The following is a 19334-nucleotide window of genomic DNA, read 5'->3' on the forward strand; positions in this document are numbered from 1 at the left end:
CTGCACTCGAACCCAGTTCTGCCAGGTTCCAGCAAGGCATTTGTGCTTTGAGCCTCAGTGTTCTCACCTGTGAAATGGGTAACATTGCGCCCCAGCACACAGTGGGCACTCAATCAGCTGCCTTGGCTGCCTCCCCAGATAGCAGCTGGTGTCCCTTAGAATATCATGGCCCGTCAAGTTCGCCCATCCACACCAGCCTCCAGGAGGCCACAGGCTCCAAAGTGATTGTCACTGTGGGAGACAGAAGCTCGCGTGGTACAGAATGAGGGGCTCGCGCGGTCTTTAGAGAACCTGCCAGGCTCCAGGGAGCAGGGAGGTGGCTTCTCGGGCCCTTCTTAGGGGTTTTATCAGCTTTTCTGGTTTAAACTCACACCAACTCGAGAGAGAGCATTTAACCCATCTCCTCCCTGCCTTTCAGCCTTTCAGCGTTTTAGAAATCTGAGTCCTGCACAAGCCCAGCCAGGGAAAGGAATCATCATAAAAGAGCCCAGCTCCCGAAGTTGCCTGTTTGGGAACTGGAAATGCAATTTCTGCCCTAGGGCATCAGAGCAAAGAAAGCCACAGTTTACCACCATTGATCCCAGAAACTAATGACTTAGCAGACTAGTCACCTATTTTGAATTTTATAATTGCTCTCCCAAGTTGTGCATAGCACATTCAACCCATCCCCCGCCCATGACAGCCCTGGACAGCAGTTGCCAGAAATGAACAAGTTAATACAGGCTGTTTTTCTAAAACCACCTACACACCTTGCAGAATTAAATACCACTCTTCTTGTTCTGATGCGTGGGGCAGCTTTTTTGTTTCCTGGTAACCTGTCCTTTCCTGCATCAGGGCAGGGACAGCTCTCTGCTGCTGGCCAGTGACACTCAGTGTATTAGTGGAGAACCGGTGCCCTCCTAACGTGCAGAGTCAACATGCCTTCGTCCCCTGGTGACAGGGACAGGAGACACGCATCAGTGGGCCTGGGCTGTCTGCCGTGCCCCTGGATGCGTGCTCTAGAAGAAATGCTGAAATTCTGATCCGAAACTCCCCGTGATTCAGCATGACCCTTGCTCTGTGTAACTCATCCTTGGCTTTTATCAGCTGTGACTCCATCCCCAAGCTCTGGGCAGCCCTGGGCCTCCGCGTGGGAGGCGCATGGGCGCAGGTGGCTTTCTTGGATTGCTCTCATTCTGGGGTTTGGGTCTCCTGGGCCTGGGTGTGGTGACCGGCAGGCCTGGTCACACCCTCTCTCTCCCTCCCCCTCTCTAGGTGAGTGGTCCCTGGCCCAGAGGGGAATCGTGGAGACCTTGCACCCAGAGTCCCTCCTCAGGTCCTGTGGCAGTTCCAGCCAGCCGTCTCCGATTTCCCAGCACGTGATTGTCTCACCATGGAGCCAGGCTTTGACGCTGCTCTGGGTAAGTTTGCCAGGAGTTGAAAGTGAAATGGACTTGCAGAGGGTCTTTGCCCTGTGGACATGTCGGGTTCGCTGCATGTTCAGCTCACGACAGCCATCTGTCCGGAGCAGCAGAGGTTGTCAGGAGCCCAGCCTGGGGATTGATGCCAGGGTCCTGGCCTCTGTGGCTCCAAGTGGCCGCCAGGAGGGGGTGGCCTTCCTGAGCTGGGTCATGGCTGTTCTCACCACCACCTACACCCATGGGAAAGGATGCAGAGTTCAGAGCGGAAAACCCCGGCCGGGTCAGAGTCCTCCTCTGCTGTCCCTGCCGTTCTGCCTGTGGGGGTGGAGGCTGCTCCCCTCCCGGCCTCCTCTCCTGACATGGGGATGATGGGGCCTTGCCCTGCCTGCGTGGAGCAAGTGAGAGGCGCCAGCATGTCCTTAGTGTGAATAGTTAAGGGCTGTCCTGAGGGCTGGAGCCTAACTGATGCAAGGCTGGGAGACCAGCACGGTGGAGCTGAGGCCACACCGTGGGCTGCTGTCAGGTCCGGGAGATGCGTCCTGTGGCACACTCAGTGCTGGGCCCGACCTCAGAGCTGTCAGTCACAGTCGTGCTGCCCTCATTCTTCCCTAAATCTGCCCCAGGAAGGCTGCGATGTTCTCCCTCTGGACCAAGAGAATCCGAGGGCCAGCACGACACCGACACGCTGGTGTGGCCGTGGAAGGGACTCCACCCTGGCACCCAGGTTCCAGGTCTGCGGAGCTCCCCAGGCCCCGCTCAACAGTGCTCATCCAAGGCCAGGCCAAGGAGGCCAGGACGGGAGCCAGAACAGTTCCAGCCCGTGCCTTCGTGGAGCCTCCTGCTGCACCTGGGTCCCAGCCGTCCCGCGTCAGCCCTGGCTCGACCTGCAGCCCAGGGCTGGGTTGTGGTGTCTGCCACTTATTCTCCCTCCTTCCGGGCCAGGCTGGCTGGGCCCTGAGCTGCAGGGCTGGCCCTCACATGCTTCTTACTGCCCCAGGAGTGTCACTTAAAGGAGGATCATGATGTCAGCTATCTTGTAGCATTCCCCTGACGCCAATCAGAATTTCAAGAAAAAGAAATTGAATATTTCAAGGATACACATGACGAGGTCTTTAAAAGCCTAAAGTTATTAAAGGTTTTCAAAGTATAGATGGAACGGTCCCTTAAGAATTGTACAGGTTTAAATTTCTAATAAAGTAAATATCAGTGTCTCTAAGCATGTAAACAGAAAACACTTGTTTCCTTTAAAGAGGAAAATGTTCTCGTGACCAAAAAATGAAAAAAACACTGTAGGTTTTACCCAGCCATGATTGGCCCATTTCTTGCTCTGACCTCATATAGGACCATTGTCACCAAATCCCCAACCCCTATATAAGCCCCCGGCTGGGTCTAGGATTTTGGTCTTATTGCCCAGGAAGCTGTTTTTGGTGACCTGTGGACCTTGACCGTAGCGCTACTGCTTTGTCTTCATTGGTGAACATTGTTAGTGTAGTTAGTATAGTTAGCTTGCTGGTTAGTTGTGTTAGCGTAGGATAGTTATTAGTTTGTTACCATAGTATGGTTAATATTGTTTGTTAGTAGCATTCATGTAGCATAGTTAACATTGTTTTTTATTAAGATAGTATACTTAGTATTGTTCTTTTGCCCTGTTAGTATAATTAGTATAATTAGTATTATGTAATATTATTTGTTATTGTCATTAGTGTAGTTAGTACTGTTCGTACCCTTACCCTACTTAATATAGTTGAGAGTGTTCATTAGTTAGTTATCGTACACTTAGCATAGAGGGGCCATGGCGCAGGATTTGGCCCCCAGCGAACCCATGGAGGAGTTGGACTATTATGATTTCCTCAGGGAACTGGGCTCCAGTGCGCACAGCAAGGTGATGCTGGCCGTGTGCTCTATAACTAACACCGAGGTGGCCATCAAAAAGGCCAAGAAGACCAGCTCTGCGCTAAGATTCCGCAGGGAGGTTCAATACCTGAGGGCCCTACAACATCCTAATATACTGAAGCTTATCAGGGTCTTCGAGGATGAAAAACAAGTGTGCCTGGAAACAGAGTATGCCAGTGGCAGGGACCTTGGCAGGCTTCTCGGGAAACAACAGCGCCTCAGTGAGCGCGACGCCCGTCCCCTATTCCGCCAGCTGCTGGCTGCGGTGCAACACTGCCACAAGAATCACGTTGTCCACCGCAACCTAAAGCCGGCCAACATCCTGCTGGACGGAAAACATGAAAAAGTTATATTAGCTGACTTCAGCCTTGCCGAGACTTTCACTGAGGAGGGCTACCTGAACAGATTTTGTGGCACTCCTGCTTTTAGTGCCCCAGAGATGTTCCTGCATCAGAAATATGTGGGACCGGAGGTGGACGTTTGGAGCCTGGGCGTGGTCATCTACAACATGGTAGCCGGGCATGTTCCATTTATGGGCGACAACTGGGAGCAACTGAAGAAAAACATCATTGGGGGAATCTATGAAACACCAGATTTCTTCTCTGATGAACTCAGAGAGCTGGTGAGGAAGTGCCTCACCATTGACGGTAAATTGAGGCCCACCGTCGCTGAACTCATGGAGGATGCTTGGATGCAGATGCAGGACCCAATCATCAACCACCCAGTGATGACAAAACCTCATTATAGGCCAATCAATCTGCATGACAGCTCCGCCTGCTACTACCCTACCCTTGAGTCAGAGCAAAGAGGAGACACAGCTCTGTCCAGGCTGGGGAGACCGAGTCCTCTGCCTCGGAAGAGGGCCAGGGCCGGAAGGGGCCTGCCAGGAGACTTGGCAATTTCCTATTAAGAATGTGCTGCATCCTGCCGCCCAGAGAGACCTGCTGCACGCGGTCGAACAGGGTGGTGCCAGTGCAAGAAGACAGCTGAAGCGGCTAAGGGCAAGTATCTGGGGTGGTCTAGCCACCCTCCCTGCATCTTATGTTATTTAATATGGTCTTGCTGATATTATTTTTAATAGGCAAGTCATAGATGTATACATGCATGCAGTACAATGTGAAGTTTAGGTATATGTGCACTATGTGGAATGGTGACATAAAGCTAATGAACGTATCCGTCACTTCAGAAAGGCAAACGCAGCGTGATGTCACTTGCTGAATCTGCAAAGCTGACCTCATGGAAGTAGAATAACTTGATGGTGATGAGAGGCTGGGGGGTGGCAGAGGGAGGGCACGGGTAGTTGGTCACAGGGCACAGAGTTTCAGACAGACGGGAGGAGGAAGCCCTGACATGTGCGGCACAGCAGGGTGCAAGAGTCAATGAGAATGTCCTGCACATGTCAGAATACCTGAGAGTCCCCTTCACATGTCTCCTTGCCTTTAGAATGGAGAGCAAGACGACCGACCCTGAGCTCCCCAGATCCCAACACAGAGTGGGAGGTCGGCCAGGCGTGGACTGACAGCTGACAGCTCCCACCCACCGCTGTCACCGGCACGTGTGAGTGTGTCGCTTGCTCTCTGCTTCAGCATTGGCCGCCACCAGCACCTCGTTTGCCTGTTTGCGGCGGGTCTTTTGGGCTGGCAGGAAGGGGTGTAGTTTCAAGGTGACATCGGCGAGTCTCCTGGTGAGCTTCTACGGCCCATGTTCAGGGGGAAGGTTGAGGTCTTCCCCTCAGGCCATCCAGCCTGGTGGGAGTCGGCTTCCCTGGATGTTTCCTGGGGACAGGTCCCTCCTCCTGGCTCTCTGCCATGTCAGCAGGGCACCGTGCTAGGACAGAGGCTCATGGGCAGGCAGTCACTGTGGTTTCCTGGTCTCCTCTGGCATCTGCTGCCCATTCACCCACAGACCCCTCATCATTGGAAGGAGCATGGGCCTCTCCCGGGGGCCAAGGGTCAGGAACTTGTTCAGAAATGTTTTCATCTCAGCATTGCAGGTGTGATGTTGCTTGAAGATTCCCCCAGTTCTCTCCATGCAGTGGCACAGTCCTGGCTGTCATGGTGTAGAGGACTACCCCAGCCACTATATGTCCACCGCTGGTCCCATGTAGTCCTGGTTGGGGAACTTCTAGGGCACAAAAACGAGGGCTTCCACAAATGTGCCACTAAATATGGCAAACCCAAAGTCGGCTAGTTTCATCTTGTCATTGTCATCAAGTCGGATGTTTTGGGGTTGTAGGATGTAATGTGGTTCTCGTGGCAATACTGCACGCAGCCGGGATTATTGTGTCATTACACAGCGGGCATCTTCAGCCTCAGTGACATCCCCCCGCTTCAGGATGTTTGGATGAGTCAGGTGCCTCTGGCTTTGACCTCCATTTTGACAAGTTCCAGGCTATGGAGGCTCTGATTGGACATTATTTTGATGGCTACCTTTGTCCCATCCACTGCTGCACCAGCCACTTTTCTTCAGGAGGGTGTCATTGTTTAGTCCCTCATTGAACAAATCGCAGGCGGCGCCCTGCTGCTTGGTCACGTCTATCCATGAGAACTCTGCCCTAGCTGTGCTAGGTAACTAGTGAACACTGCCAGCTACACGACCTGCGCTGGGAGCACTGACGATGCTACGATACCAGCTCCATGAACCAGGCTAACAGTACCGATAATACTAACTGTCCTGACAATACTGACTGCACTATGCTGTCGCTCCTGACAGACAATCGGCTGTACTGTGCTAGCACCGCTAGCGACCCGTACTGACTGTGCTTTGCTGCCACTACTGACAGACAGCACTGACTGTGCTATGCTAGCACTGCTGATGGGCGACACTAACTACACTGTCCACACCAACACTGCTAACTAACGAGGGTGAAACGGAGTTGCTACGGTCAGACTACCAGTTCTCCAGCACCTTCCTGATCAATAAGCTCTGGTTACGGCTTTACTAACACCTACGCTCAGCCTAGGTCTTAGTAATTCTGTAACACTGGCTGTTTCTGATGTCAGAGCTGGGGGGGAGGGGGGAGACCCAGAGAGAGCCAGAGAGCCCACCTCCTGGGGCACTTTTACTCCAGGGCACCAGAGTTGTAGTGAAGGCAGGGCTCAGTTCCCGTGGAAGGCTGTGGTCTTGTCCTCTTCTTGCCTGGGACCTTTTTCAGTAACTCTGGCTCTGGTGAAAACCCTTTCACAGTGGCAGCTTCCATTTGAAAAGCTTTTTCTGCTTTCTGGGCTGCTGTCAGTGCCGCTCTGTTTCCTCTCACCTCTCCCCATCCCGGTTATCAAAGACCTTGAGGGCCAGGTTTAAAGTTCTGCTTGTGGAGCCTGAGACCCCTTCTCAAGTTCTGGAGTTTATGCCAAACAGTGGGGCTGGCTGGGAGATATGTCCATTGCTAAGAGGCATTGCTCCTCCCTAGTGTCAGGATGTAGATTAGTAAAGACGAGAATGACTTCAGACAGGAAAGGGGTGGCATTTCATGCTGGCTTCATCCATGGGGGCACCTGATTCGCAATGCCTTCTGACCCTGCAGCCTCTCAGAAAGGGGAGCAGGGGTGCAGGCAGGCACGGAGTTCTGGGATGGCTGCTCAGGTGAGGGAAATGGAGACAGAGAGGAAGCAGGAGGAAGGAGGGATCCAAAAGAGAAACATCGTCCAGACAGTGAGGCAGTGAGAGAGATGCAGGGCTCAGAAGTGACATGAGGCAGGCAGAGTGAAGACCAGGAAGTCTAACAAGTTTAAAGAAAGTTTGAAAGCAGAGGTCGTTAGACTCTTTGCTGCCAGTGGTGATGGCAGTTCAGGTAGCATCAAGCAGAGATCCATTCTCCGGCCAAATTTCCTGGTCCTTTAATTCACTGAACATTGGGATAGGGCTCGATGAGTCCCAAAGTTCCAACCGAACGTTGCCATGATGGACGTTTTTAAGCATAGTCATATGCTGACAAAAGTCTGAGGGGGCAACCCGAACTCAGATGACCATTGAAGGTCTGATTAGATATCTGGCATCCCCAAAAATCTGAAGTCAGACTAAAACCTAGTGATCTGGGCCAGAGAATGGGCATCCCATCTATGACTCAGATTGTGTCCTTGAAGGTTCTCCATAGCCCGGCGTCCCTGGGTCTGGGTGAAGACTGATGGGGGAAGTCCCTCCTGGAATCAGTGGTTAGGCTGCATCCCTCCATGCCACGCTCCCGAGTGGTAGACCCAGGTGCTGGGTTTTTTCCTGGACTAAGGAAGCCAAACCAAACTGACAAGCTATCACTCTCCACATTGTGCCAGAGACCCAGTGACTCACCGAATGCCAAACAATTTGAGGGCACTGAGAGAGATGTCCTAGGAATTGCAGAGGAGGGAGCAGTATCAAGACTGAAGCAGCTCTTCTTATATGAAGGGGAAAGAAAGACCTTCTCAGACAAGCAGACTGAGGGAATTCATCAAGGCAAGACCTGCCCTCCAGGAAGTACCGAGAACGGCATTACACACGGATCGGCACAATAAACACTCACCAGTGTAAAATCATCCCAAGGGTGAAGGTCAAAGGCCAGGTACCACAATGGCTCCAGAGAGAATACAAAGTTGCAACGTTCAACTCAACAGGATGAACAGAAATCTGCCCCACTTATGAATTCCTTCAATAAATGTGAATGGCTTGAAGTGCCCACTGGAGAGACATGGCCTGGCCGAATGGATAAGTATGCACAAGCCAGGTATCGGCTGTCTTCAGGAAACACATGTAACCCACCAGGATGCACTCAGACTCGAGGTAAAGGGATGGAAAGAAATATTCCACGTAAATGGAAGCCTAAAGAAAGCCAGCTTAGCAGTTCTGATTTCAGATAACTTAGTCTTCAACAAAAGTAATGTAAGATAAAGATGGTCACTATAGAACCATGAAGAACCATTCAACAAGAAGACATAATAATTCTACATGTTTATACACCTAAGTCAATTGCAGCCAGATTCATAAACCAAATCCTACTTGATCTAAACAAAATGATAAACAGCAGCACTGTAATAGCCCGGTACTTCAACACACCTCTGACAGAACAGGACAGACCCTCCGAACAGATAATAAAGAAACAATGGACTTAAACAGAGCTCTAGAACAAATGGGCCTGACTGACAGTTACACAACATTCTACCCGACAACCACTGAATATACGTTTTTCTCATCAGCTCATAGGACATTCTCTAAGATTGACCGTATCCTAGGCCACAAAGCACGTCTCAACAAATTTAAAAAAATAGAAATTATCCCATGCATCTTCTCAGACCACAGTGGAATAAATTTAGAAATCAACTCCAGCATGAACTCTCATCTCTACACAAAGTCAAGCAAACTAAACAAGCTTCTGCTGAAAAATTCTTCAGTTAAGGAGGAAATTAAGATGGAAATCAAAAGACTCTATCAACTAAATGATAAAGAAGACTCAAGTTGTCAAAGTCTGTGTGACATAGATAAGGCAGTCCTGAGGGAAAAACTTATACCCATAAGTGCCTACATCCAAAAGGCAGAAAGATCACAGATCAACAATCTGATGAATCATCTCGAAGAACTGGAAGAGGATGAGCAAAGCAACCCCAAACCCAGCAGAAGAAAAGAAATAACATCAGAGCAGAACTAAATGAAATCGATAATAAAAAAAACTGTATGGAAGATTAATAAAACAAAGGGTTGGTTCTTTGAAAAGATAAACAAAATTGACAGCCTCTCGCTAGATTAATGAGAAGCAGAAAAGAAAGGACTCTAATCTCAATCAGAAATGAGAAAGGATAAATTACAGCTATTGTTACGGAAATATAAAATGTCATCTATGAATACTATAAAAGCCTCTATGCACATAAAGTTGAAAATGTGGAGGAAATGGACAAACTCTTAGAAACACACAGCCTCCCTAGGTTCCATCAGGAAGAAATAGAGTTCCTGAACAGACCAATATCAAGTATCAAACTGGAAGCAGAAATAGTTAACCTTCCTTACAAGAAAATTCCCAGACCAGATGGTTTCACACAGGAATTGTACCAGACCTACAGAGAACTGGTGCCTGGCAGGGCACGGTGGCTCACACCTGCAATCCTAGCACTCTGGGAAGTCAAGGCTGGAGCATCTCTAGAGGTGAGGAGTTCGAGACCAGCCTGACCAAGAAGGAGACCCTGTCTCTATGGAAAAATAGAAAAAAATTATCCAGACAATTAAAAATAGAAACAAACAGAAATTAGCCAAACAAATGTAGTCCCAGCTGCTTGGGAGCCTGAGGCAGGAGGATCACTTGAGCCCAGGAGTTTGAGGTGAGCTAGGCTAATAATGCCAGGGCACTCTAGCCCTAGAAACAGGGTGGGACTTTGTCTCAAACAAAACAAAACAAAACAAAAAACAATAAGTGTCAGTGAAGACGTGGAGAAATTGGAATTCTCGTGCACTGATGGAGGGAACATACAATGGTGTCACTGCTACGGAAGATAGTATAGTCATTCCTGAGAAAATTAAATAGAATTACTCTGTGATCCAGCAATCCCACCTCTGGGTTTGGGATTCAATACCCAAAGGTATTGAAAGCACAATCGCAAAGAGGTATTTGTCCTCTCACGTTCATAGCCGTGTTCTTCACAACAGCCGAAAGGTGGAAGCAACCCAAGTGTTCACCAGTGAAGAATGGATGAACCAAATGTGGTCCATACACACGGTGGACTATTAGTCAGCCTTCAAAACGAAGGAGATTCTGACGCATGCTACCACGTGGATGAACCTGGGGACATTGTGCTGAGTGATTACACCAGTCACAAAAGGTAAATACTGTCTAATTCCACTGATACGAGGTACCCGGAGTAGTCAAATTCATGGGGACGGGAAGTAGAAGGGTGGTTGCCGGGGGGATGGGAATGAGGGAGTTATTGCTTCTTGGGGACAGAGTTGCAGGTTATGAGATGAGTTGTGTGGATACACGGTGGTGATGCTTGCACAGCAGTGTGCGTGGCCTTCACGCCCCGGAACTCTACATGTAAAAGTGCAAAAGTGGGAGGTTTTTTGTTATGTGTACTTTATGAGAATCAAATAAGGTTTCAAAAATTTAATTAAAACATGAATGGAAAATAAAGGCAGGGATGTAGGGCAACTGTTAGTAGCAGTTTCAATTGATGGAACCACTTTGGGAAAGATATTTGGCAGTAACGATGCGCACCCCATGGCCTAGGAGTCTCATTATTAGGGATGCACCAAAGAGAAATGCCCACGTGTGTCCCCAAAAGGGAAGGGGCACAGATGTTCTTAGCCCTGTAGATCAGAGCCCCACACTGGAAGGGGCCGAAGTGTGCACAGTAGCTTGGGCAAACCCATTGCTCTGTATTCACACATCAGCCCAATGTATAGAAATGTGGGTAAAGGATGCACAATGTGCAGCAAATGAGGAATCTCGTGAACAACACTGAGCAGAGGAAGCCAGATACAGAAGAGTCTGTACTCAGTGATTCCCTTTATAGAAAGTGCAGCATCAAGCAACACTGAGCCATGCTGGTAGAAGTCAGGGTAGTGGTTTCCCCGGGACAGGGGCTAGACATCAGATGGGGCTCCAGGAGATTTTGGGGTGCCGATAATCTGTTTCTTGATCTGGGTACAGGACACAGGATGTGTTCAACATGTGGGAAAAATTATTGTCAATTTTATAACGTGTGAATTATACTGAAATTAAAAATCTTTAATTTAAAAACATCAGATTGCATATCAAGCCCAGGATGAAAGAGGAACCCTCAGCCTGTCCTGCCTTCCCCAGCAAAAGCAAGTTCACGGTGACCGTGTGATCCTCTTGGTGTGGAGGGGCTGCCACCCGGGTCTAAGCAGTGCAGCATCCTCAGGGTGACAGCCGAGGCCCAGGGCTCCAGCACTCTCCTGGTGAGCTACAAACAGGGCCACGTCCACCTGCGTGCCAGGATCACCATCGGGGCCTACCTGCCCCAAGGTGAGCCAGGGTCCCTGCCCTTCACCGCCCACCCTGCCCAGTCCTTCCCTGATGGGAATCACTCACTTGCTCTGACAAATCTGTATGAAAACCCAATTGTTCAGAGTAGCTTTTGCCATAAATCTGTCTCCCTGTGATTTTCCAGCTGAAAGCAGGAACTGATGCAGAAGGAGCAGAGCCTCCCCCACGGGGACAGTGGTTGCTGACATCCATGTGATCACGTGAGGCAGCGCTTGGCAGGCTTGGCGGGGTGCTGACCTGCCAGGCTCTCCTGACGAAGGCAGGACTGTGGGCTCCAAAGGCTTCGAAATGTTTGCGGCAGGGGTCAGAGGACGGGGCGCTTCTGGCCCACTCCAGAGTTGCCCTGCAGAGTCCTTACAGGTCCGCAGCATTGGGACAGTGGCCTTTGGTGTGTTCGATTCCAGGCCCTCCTGGGACCTGCGTGCGGGGTGGATTCTGCCACTTGCCTGATGTCTGTGAATCCCTCTTCCCACCTGAGGAGGGAGGCGGTCGAGGCGTGTGCATGCGGAGCACACGGCCTCAGCCTCCACACCGGCTCCGGAGCCTGAGTCCAGGGCTGCTGCACAGCCGCTCTGTACTCTGCTCATTTAACTTCTCTGGCCTCACCTTCCTGCCTGTGAAATGGGGCTGGACAGCACCTGCCCCATAGGGTTGTGCTGAGGGTGAGCTGAGCTAATAAATGGAATGGGCTTAGAAAGCAGCCTGGGAGGGAGTCAGCACTCAGCAAGGGTTAGTTAGTAAAACAGGACTAAAAGCAACCTGGCCTTCCTCCGAGGGTGGTTGTGAAGGCTTCACAGAAGGACTACACGCAGTGGGCTGCTGAATGCACTTGTCACTCTGTTTGAACCCCGCCTCGTCCACAAGAGGCCAGAGCGGGTTAGTTGGTGGGGAGTTCCTGCTCCTGGAGGAGCCCCCACCCTCCCAGGCTGGGCCAGGCAGCCCTCGCATTTCCCTGCCATGCAGGGTCAACCTCAGAGACAGCCAGCGCTGGTCCCTGTGGTTTGTAATATTCTTTCTCCCTGTCTCCCATCAGAAGCACGCTCAGTGACCTTAGGATCTTCCATCTCTGCCCCTCTAGCCCTGGGCATCGTGCCCGATACAGAGCAGACACCAACCAAGCGTGGTTTTGTTTAGAATGAATGAGTGAGGGAATGTGTCCAGGGCCACCCAGCCAGGCCTCAAACCGAGGCCTCCTGAACACCAGAGCAAACACTGTCCCTCCTGCTGCAGCCATCCAGTCACGCAGCACCTATCTATGACACCTTCCTGTGCCAGTGCCTGCTCTAGGCCAGAGATGCAGCAGATCAGAAAATGCGCAGAAACCTGACATTCAAACAGAGAAGGAGAGGGAGACGGAGAGAGAGGGAGAGGGAGAGAGGGAGAGAGGGAGAGAGGGAGAGAGGGTCCCTAAACCACCTAGAGAATAATGTATTTTGTCTCTGCTGGCCATGGAGAAAGGAAAGCATGCAGGGGTGATGGGGGAGGCAGTTTAAAATGAAAAGGTCATATCCCCTCCCTGAGCAGGTGCGAGTGTTCTGAGAGCAGAGTGCAGGTGACAGAAATCCCCAAGAGGACAGCAGTTATTCTTGGGGACCCCCTGCCACACCTTCTAAGAGAAGGAGCATTTCACCTGGAGCTTGTGGCGGGCAGGGGTGGGGAGATTCCTTAGGGCCCTTCCTGGCTGCTGGGCTGGAGCAGCAGAGGCCAAGGCTTGAGCTCAGTGTCATGAGCTGGGATGTAAGGTTGAGGAAATGGTAGACATGTCCCTTAGCAGTGTGGCTACCTGATTGGACAAATGACAGAGAAAGATGAGTGTGGGTCTCATATCTTTTAGTTTTTATTTCTGCACAGATAGCAGTTGAGATCAAGGTAATTGACAGGGAACAAAACCCAAAATGACAGGAGCTTAACCAGTAGAGTAGTTTGTCTGTCACACATGAGGTTTCATGCAGGGTTAGTCTGGCTGGTCTCTATTCATAAGGGATCCAGGCTTCTGTCTTTCCACTTCATCATTTTATTATGTGGCTTGCATCCTTTAGGTCACTCCCTTCCCCCATGGTCCAAAATAGTTGCTGCAGCTCCAGCTGTCACATCTGGATTCCACATAGCCTGAAGGGGAAAGTGCTCACCTCTCGGCTCACCTAGCTTTATTAGCCTTATCAGAAGTTTAGAAGAATAATTTCCACCTACGTCTCATTGATCAGAAGTTTTCCCATTAGCCACACTAGCTGCAAGAGAAACTGGGAAATATTTTCTCTGTGCAGTTTACCACCCTGTAAAAAACAGGGTTTCTTTGCCTAGGGAACAGGGGAGTGTGGGAACTTGGAGGGCAGCTAACAGTCACTGTTGCAACCTGTGTTTGCTAGTGCATGCATCAGTTCACTCTGCAGACAGTCGTGGACACTGTTGGTGCCAGGCCCAGGCTGGGGAGACAGGATGTAGGGAGAAGTCCCACCCTCTGCCCTGGGAGGCTGCCAGCCTGTGGGGAAGGCAGGCTCTGGGACAGCTGCAGGGAGCGTGGTGGAGGTCACGAGTCCCAGGGGGCAGGTGGAGGATGAACAAAGTAGTAGCAGGAGAAGCCGGGGCGGGGCGTCTGGCTGGTGGGGCACTCGAGGCCCGGTGTTGTGCCTGCTCCAGGGGGACAGCTGAGCCTGTGCAGGTTCCCCGGTGAGGGCAGGAGGGTTTTGAGCGATGGCGTAGGACTTGGGTGCCCTCCAGCAGCAGCGAGCAGCCGGTGCAGTCGGGGCAGCGCTAGTGTCAGCTCAACACACCAGACCCCTGCAGCTGGCATGGGAGGAGAACAGGCACGTCTTGAAAGTCACTTGAACACAAGCACTCGGGAGAGGGACCGTCTTCAGATCCCTCTGCAGGAGCTGCTGTGCCCTCCCCGAGCCAGGCTACACCTGACCCCTCCGTCTGCTTGGCCATGGGGCCCTCGTGCTTGCCAGATACCTGCTTCCCGCCGCTGTCACCAACGCCAGTTTGTCTGCTGCAGAGGTTTGGCACGCCTTGTCCCACCTGTGGGTCACTGTGCGAGCCCGTAAGCGCGTGCGTCCGCGGGCCCCAATGGCTCCTTCACTCCGTGGGTGTCCGTGTAGACTGTACACTCCGACCTGGGGGCTCTGGGCCAAGCAGGTGTGAGTGGGGCCCTCACCCCGACTGTCCAGCCCCTCTGGCTGCGCCGGGTCATCTAGACTGAGTGTGAGTGTCGCTGTGAAGAGGCGTGTAGGTTCTGTGTCTTTCAAACACCAGCTGCCGACACCGGGGGTCTCGGGGGTCAGGCCCAGTCTGCTGTTTCGTGACCCGGGACGCCACGTCCAGAGAGAAGGCTTGTCTGAGGCGCGTGGGGCCCTCCCCTCTTCAGCTCTGCTGTGGGGACATTTGGGCTTTGACACCCACTGTGGGGCCGTCACAGTTCCCGAGTGTCCTCCAGTAGCATTGCTGATCACTGATCACTGACCCGTGTCCTTGGCACAGGGTTCCCGGTCGCGCCTGTGCCTGGGAGGGAAGGGAATTAGACAGGAAGGCGGGAACCACAGTCCTCCAGGTGTTAATTCCCGGACACGCAGCCCCTGCCCACAACTCCTTCCCTCCGGGCTCGTCACGGAAAAGTCCTTGGCAAGACGCGCGGTGGCCTGCTTTGCCCGCAGCAGAGTCTCGCTGGTTGTGAACAAGAGACGTGGGTAGGAGCAGGGGATCCGGGGCCAGAGCAGACCCAGGCCCACCAGCTGGGCAAAGCTGGTTAAGTGGCCCTGCTTTGCTCATCAAGATGAGCCCTCTGCACCACAGGGTGGCGCTGGGTGAGAGAGGACACAGAGGCCACCTGGAGGCAGGAGCGCTGAGCCCTAAGTGTGAATAGGGGCAACAGGGCAGCCTCTGTGAGGGCCTGGGGATGATAGGGCTTTGTGTGCTGCAGGAGGGATGCCACTAGTCTGAAGGTGGGACTGGGGCCAGGCTGGGAAGGCGCGAATCCCAGGACAGACTCTGAGCCTGTGTTCTACAGCGGCCTGAGCAGCAGAGTAGTTCAATGCAGAGGGGACGTGATCGGGTCTGTGTCTTAGGGAGGGACATCTGGCAGCTCTTTGAGGGGGCTGACCACCCCCTCTCCCTACCTGAGTGTTAATTAGCTTGAGCCAGTCTCTAAAGTGACCTCATGTGACCGGTATTTAAAACAGTGTCCTGGCAGGTGGTTTCTATTGTGGTTCCCACATCACAGCTGGGAAAAGTAAGGCTTGGGGATGTTCCTAACCTGCCTGGGCGGTAAGAGGTGGGGCTGGGGTTCAGCCTAGGCTGTGGGAGCAGAGGCGCTCGGGCTCTGCTTTGCTGCCCTCGCCACCCTGCCCCCATCCCCTGTGGTCAGAGAGGGAAGGGACAGACCCCAGGAACAGTGAGGTCCAATTCGGCCTGCATTCCCAGGGCAGAGTCTGCTCTGGGTGTGAGAGAGAATGGCACAGTGGTGGCTTTCAGGGTTTGGACCACCCCGTGCATCTCCCATCCGGAATCTGCTTTGAGTAGCCCCTTGCCTTCCCGGGCCTCTGCTTGCCCATCCTGGCACGGGCGACCCTCCCACCTGGCTGGGGTATGGAAGGAGCAGGTGGGCACTCCACCCAGAAAGGAGCTTTGCAAACCTAGCGGCTCGGGGCAGCTCAGGTGTTGTAACCCACGTTCCCACCAAAGCAGCGGGGTGGCCTTCCTGGGGGTGCTGAGGTGCCTGGGGTGGAGGGTGGTGCGCACGGGGACAGGTGAGGGCAGAGGGAAGGACAGCAGTCTGCCTGGGTGCGGGGACTTGGGCGTGGGTTACCAACCTGGCACTGTTGGAATTTGGGGCCATCCTATGGATCGTAGGGTGGTCAGCAGTGTCACTGCCCTCTACCCACTAGGGGACAGTGGCAACACCCCTCTCAGTAGTGACAGTGAGAAATGTCTCCCAGTGTTGCTGAAGGACCCTTGGTGGGGAAGGGGTTTCTCATCCCCCATTAGGAGCCACGGTCTGGACGCAGAGCCGGCGTGGGCAGGGCGGACGGGGCACGTGCTGGTCGGCGGTGGTGGAGACTGTTACTCACGCACTTCACTTCCTCAGCACAGCCCTGACCCCACAGGGCAGCCGCCGGCTTCAGTGTGGACTGTGTGGTCAGCGGTGGCTGTGACAGTGCTGGGCGTGACGAAGGCTTCTCACCTTTGCTTCTTGCAGGTTCCAGTCTCCAGCCACCGAGACCCCCTGGGGGACCTGGTTGCCTATGACCAGCAGGGACACAGATTCAAGAACTTCAGCTCTCTGAGCACCCACTGGGAGTCCACCAGGCCGCTGCTGGCCAGCATTGAGCTTGACTCACCCATGCGGTTGGTGTCCCAGGACGATGGGAGCGGCCAAAAGAAGCTGCACGGTGAGCAGGCTGGCGAGCACGATGGCCCGGGGCAGGAGGACAGAGACCAGGGAACCGTGGCCAGACAGGAAGTGTGCCAGGGCAGGCTGGTGCCCGTCGGGAGCTCAGTTATCTGGGACTCCCCTTCGTCTAGCACTAAAATGCAGGGCGCTCTGTGAGCCCACTGCTCTTCTTCAGTCCTGCACGGACACTCTGTGACATAGCAGGGAGAGGCTCAGGCCCCACGGCAGGGGAGTCTCCAGTGCCAGGGTGTGCGGCAGATCTTTCCAGCTCCACCACCTGTGCTACTTTATGCCCAGGTGCATCCGAATTCCCGACAGCCAGAAGTTAAATCTCTTTCCCCAACTCATCGCAGCTGCTCCATGAAGCCTTGCTCAGGGCCTGTTGACTCTTATAGTACGCGCAATATTGACTGACTCGGTTATTGGTTTTCAGGTTGAAACTGCAAATCAGAAGGAGGAAGGGGTTGCTTCAGCGGTGGTGATGGGGAGACATCCTGCATCAGTTTCCCTCTTCCTCGACTCAGGTTTGTGGCCATTTCAGTCCATGAGGTATCGGAACCACAGCCATCACTGCCACCACGACTGGCTACCAGCTGTCCCACCTCAGCACGGCCAGAGTGAAGCAGGGCCCAGTGGTGGCAGAGGCCATGGGCAAGGCCAAGAGATCTCCTGATGCTGTCTGAATTCTGCCCAAATTCCACCTGGTGTCCAAGTGTCCTGAGAGCCCTCACTGGCCACAGCCCTCAGTCCCCAACGTGCTCCCTGAACTGGGAGTGTGCTCACTGCCTGGGATCTCCCCTTCCCCACTCCACTTCCATGTGGGCTCCTGGAGGATCCACCGAAAACTCAGACGGACCCTGTCACCTCTGGGCCCCAGCATGCTCCTAGTAGCCCTCAACCTTCAGGAGGAAGCTGTCCCCACGCCCCTGTCTTACAGACCACCCAGTGTGCCCGTGGGGGTCACACTATCAACGCACGGTCCCTGCTGCCGGGAATGCCCCCTCCCTCCTCTAACTCTCCCCCCCTCTCCCCCCCCCCCCCCCCCCGAGTAACCCTCTGTCGTTCCAGTCCCAGCTAAGATGTCAGCCCCTCCGGGGAGTGTCCCTAAGCCCTGGACGCAGACTGGCTTTCTGCCCCAGATCCCAGAGCCCTTGTGCCTCCTGCTGTCACAGCACAGAGACACCCCTCCAAACACGCTCCACACACTGTTGCCACCATCTGTGCACACAGATCACCACCCACTGGACCACCCCTCTCAGCCCCAGCATCTCATGGGGGCTCCAGGCAGGGGCGTTGCTAGTGGGGCCCAAATCGTGCATCTGAGGTAGGAGTGGGAAGGGTTCCCTGTGAACGGTCCTTCCTGGACGACAGCCACCCCATGGTGGGGGGCATCAGTGACCTTGTGTTTTGGACAAGGTAGAGGCAGCAGAGAATGGCTGGAAAGGGAACGTGCCGTCTGATCCTTGGGACCCTAAGTTGCTAGAATGGGGAGCTTCAGTTGTCACCTGGCTAGACAGCTTTGGAAAAGGCCAGGGCCCCAGTGGGGGCAGCACTGAGGAGGCTGGCCTGGAGGGAGTGGCCGGTGACAGGGCTCACCTGTGCCTGTCCCTGGTGGCTGGGGCTCTTCCTCCTGCATGCCCGCACCAGGAATCCCTTGGCCAGAGCAGGGGCCTCCTGGCCTCCTGGCTGGGCCTAGACACCCCGACAGGATCCCTCCAGGCCTTTGCACTCACGCTCTGTGCCCTGGGGGCTGCCTGTCGCTGGTGTGGCTCAGGTGTTCCTCAGCTTGAGGTCTGTGCTCCCTGAGAGCCGCGCTCCCTGTCAGACCCCTCCTTGCCTGTGGCAGCCACAGTGACCCGGCACCTTCTTGTCCTTCCCTCACTCTCCCCTGAGGGCAGCTGCTGCACCCCCAGTGCCTTGCACGTGCCTGGTGCACAGTGGGTGCTCGGTTAATCCCACTGGGTGAGTCAGACCCGGGCCGGGGCAGACAGTCTCCCTCGAATGACACCTGGCAGGAAGCAGAGCCATGCAGTGTGCTGGCCAAGGCAGTGAGGGCTGTCCTTGTCCTCTGGGGAGCCAGGCGTCAGGACTCTTCCTCGGGACCCTCCCCTACGGCTCGGCCTGGCCAGTGGCTTTCCCGGTTGCCCAGCCCCCGTCCACTCCCCCAGCGGAGGATCTGCCACGTGCTCCGAACCCGGCCATCTGCTCTGCGGTCCCGAGGGTCGGGGTTGTGTGTCAGTCACCCACCCAGTAGGGCCTGGCAGGGGGGCTGGGCCGTCCTCTGGGCAGGACTGTTGGTCGCCCAGCCTCTGTGTGGAGTGGAGGAGGTGGCAGCTCACTCCGCCTTGGGTGAGGGAGGCCTCAAAGGTGACATGGCCATTTAGCAGGGCTCAGGAGCACCACGGTTTTATCCGGGTTTGTGTCCCAGAGGGAATGAGTAGCCAGGACCTGGGGCTTCTAGGCCCGCTCTTCCCCAGGGGCGGGCTGCAGGTGGCCATTGCATTGGCCCGCAGTTGGCCATGGCCTCGTGGATCTGACGGCTTTGGCCTTGTCCCTTCAGCAGGACCCTCTGGTGCCCGTGTCGGCCTCCATAGAGCTCATCCTGGTGGAGGACGTGAGGGTGAGTCCAGAAGAGGTGACCACCTAGAACCACCCTGGCATCCAGGTATGGCCCTTGCCCTGCCATAGTTCT

At 53.9% G+C, this 19334-nt stretch overlaps 1 protein-coding gene across 8 annotated transcripts in view; it reads left to right on the top strand.

Annotated features, from left to right (window-relative positions):
* LOC123638134 (nuclear pore membrane glycoprotein 210-like) overlaps window positions 1-19302 on the top strand; it is a 41427-nt gene extending 22125 nt beyond the window's left edge. The window contains exons 1-6 of one of the 8 annotated variants that reach the window (XR_006735190.1): window positions 9618-10069; window positions 10993-11235; window positions 11381-11616; window positions 16448-16640; window positions 17076-17166; window positions 19206-19302. Coding sequence is in view for 2 of the 8 variants with exons in the window: in XM_045551525.1 (XP_045407481.1) it covers window positions 1255-1362 (108 nt within the window). In the remaining 6 variants the exon portion in view is untranslated. Of the gene's footprint in view, window positions 1-1254; window positions 1401-2023; window positions 2253-4482; window positions 4851-9617; window positions 10070-10992; window positions 11236-11380; window positions 11617-16447; window positions 16641-17075; window positions 17167-19202 lie in introns of those variants that run through there. The other 7 variants (XR_006735192.1, XR_006735189.1, XR_006735188.1 and 4 more) reach the window with 7 other exon arrangements.
* Window positions 19303-19334: the final 32 nt, after the last annotated feature.

The sequence above is a fragment of the Lemur catta genome, chromosome 5, assembly GCF_020740605.2.
Source record: "Lemur catta isolate mLemCat1 chromosome 5, mLemCat1.pri, whole genome shotgun sequence".
Taxonomy (NCBI): domain Eukaryota; kingdom Metazoa; phylum Chordata; class Mammalia; order Primates; family Lemuridae; genus Lemur; species Lemur catta.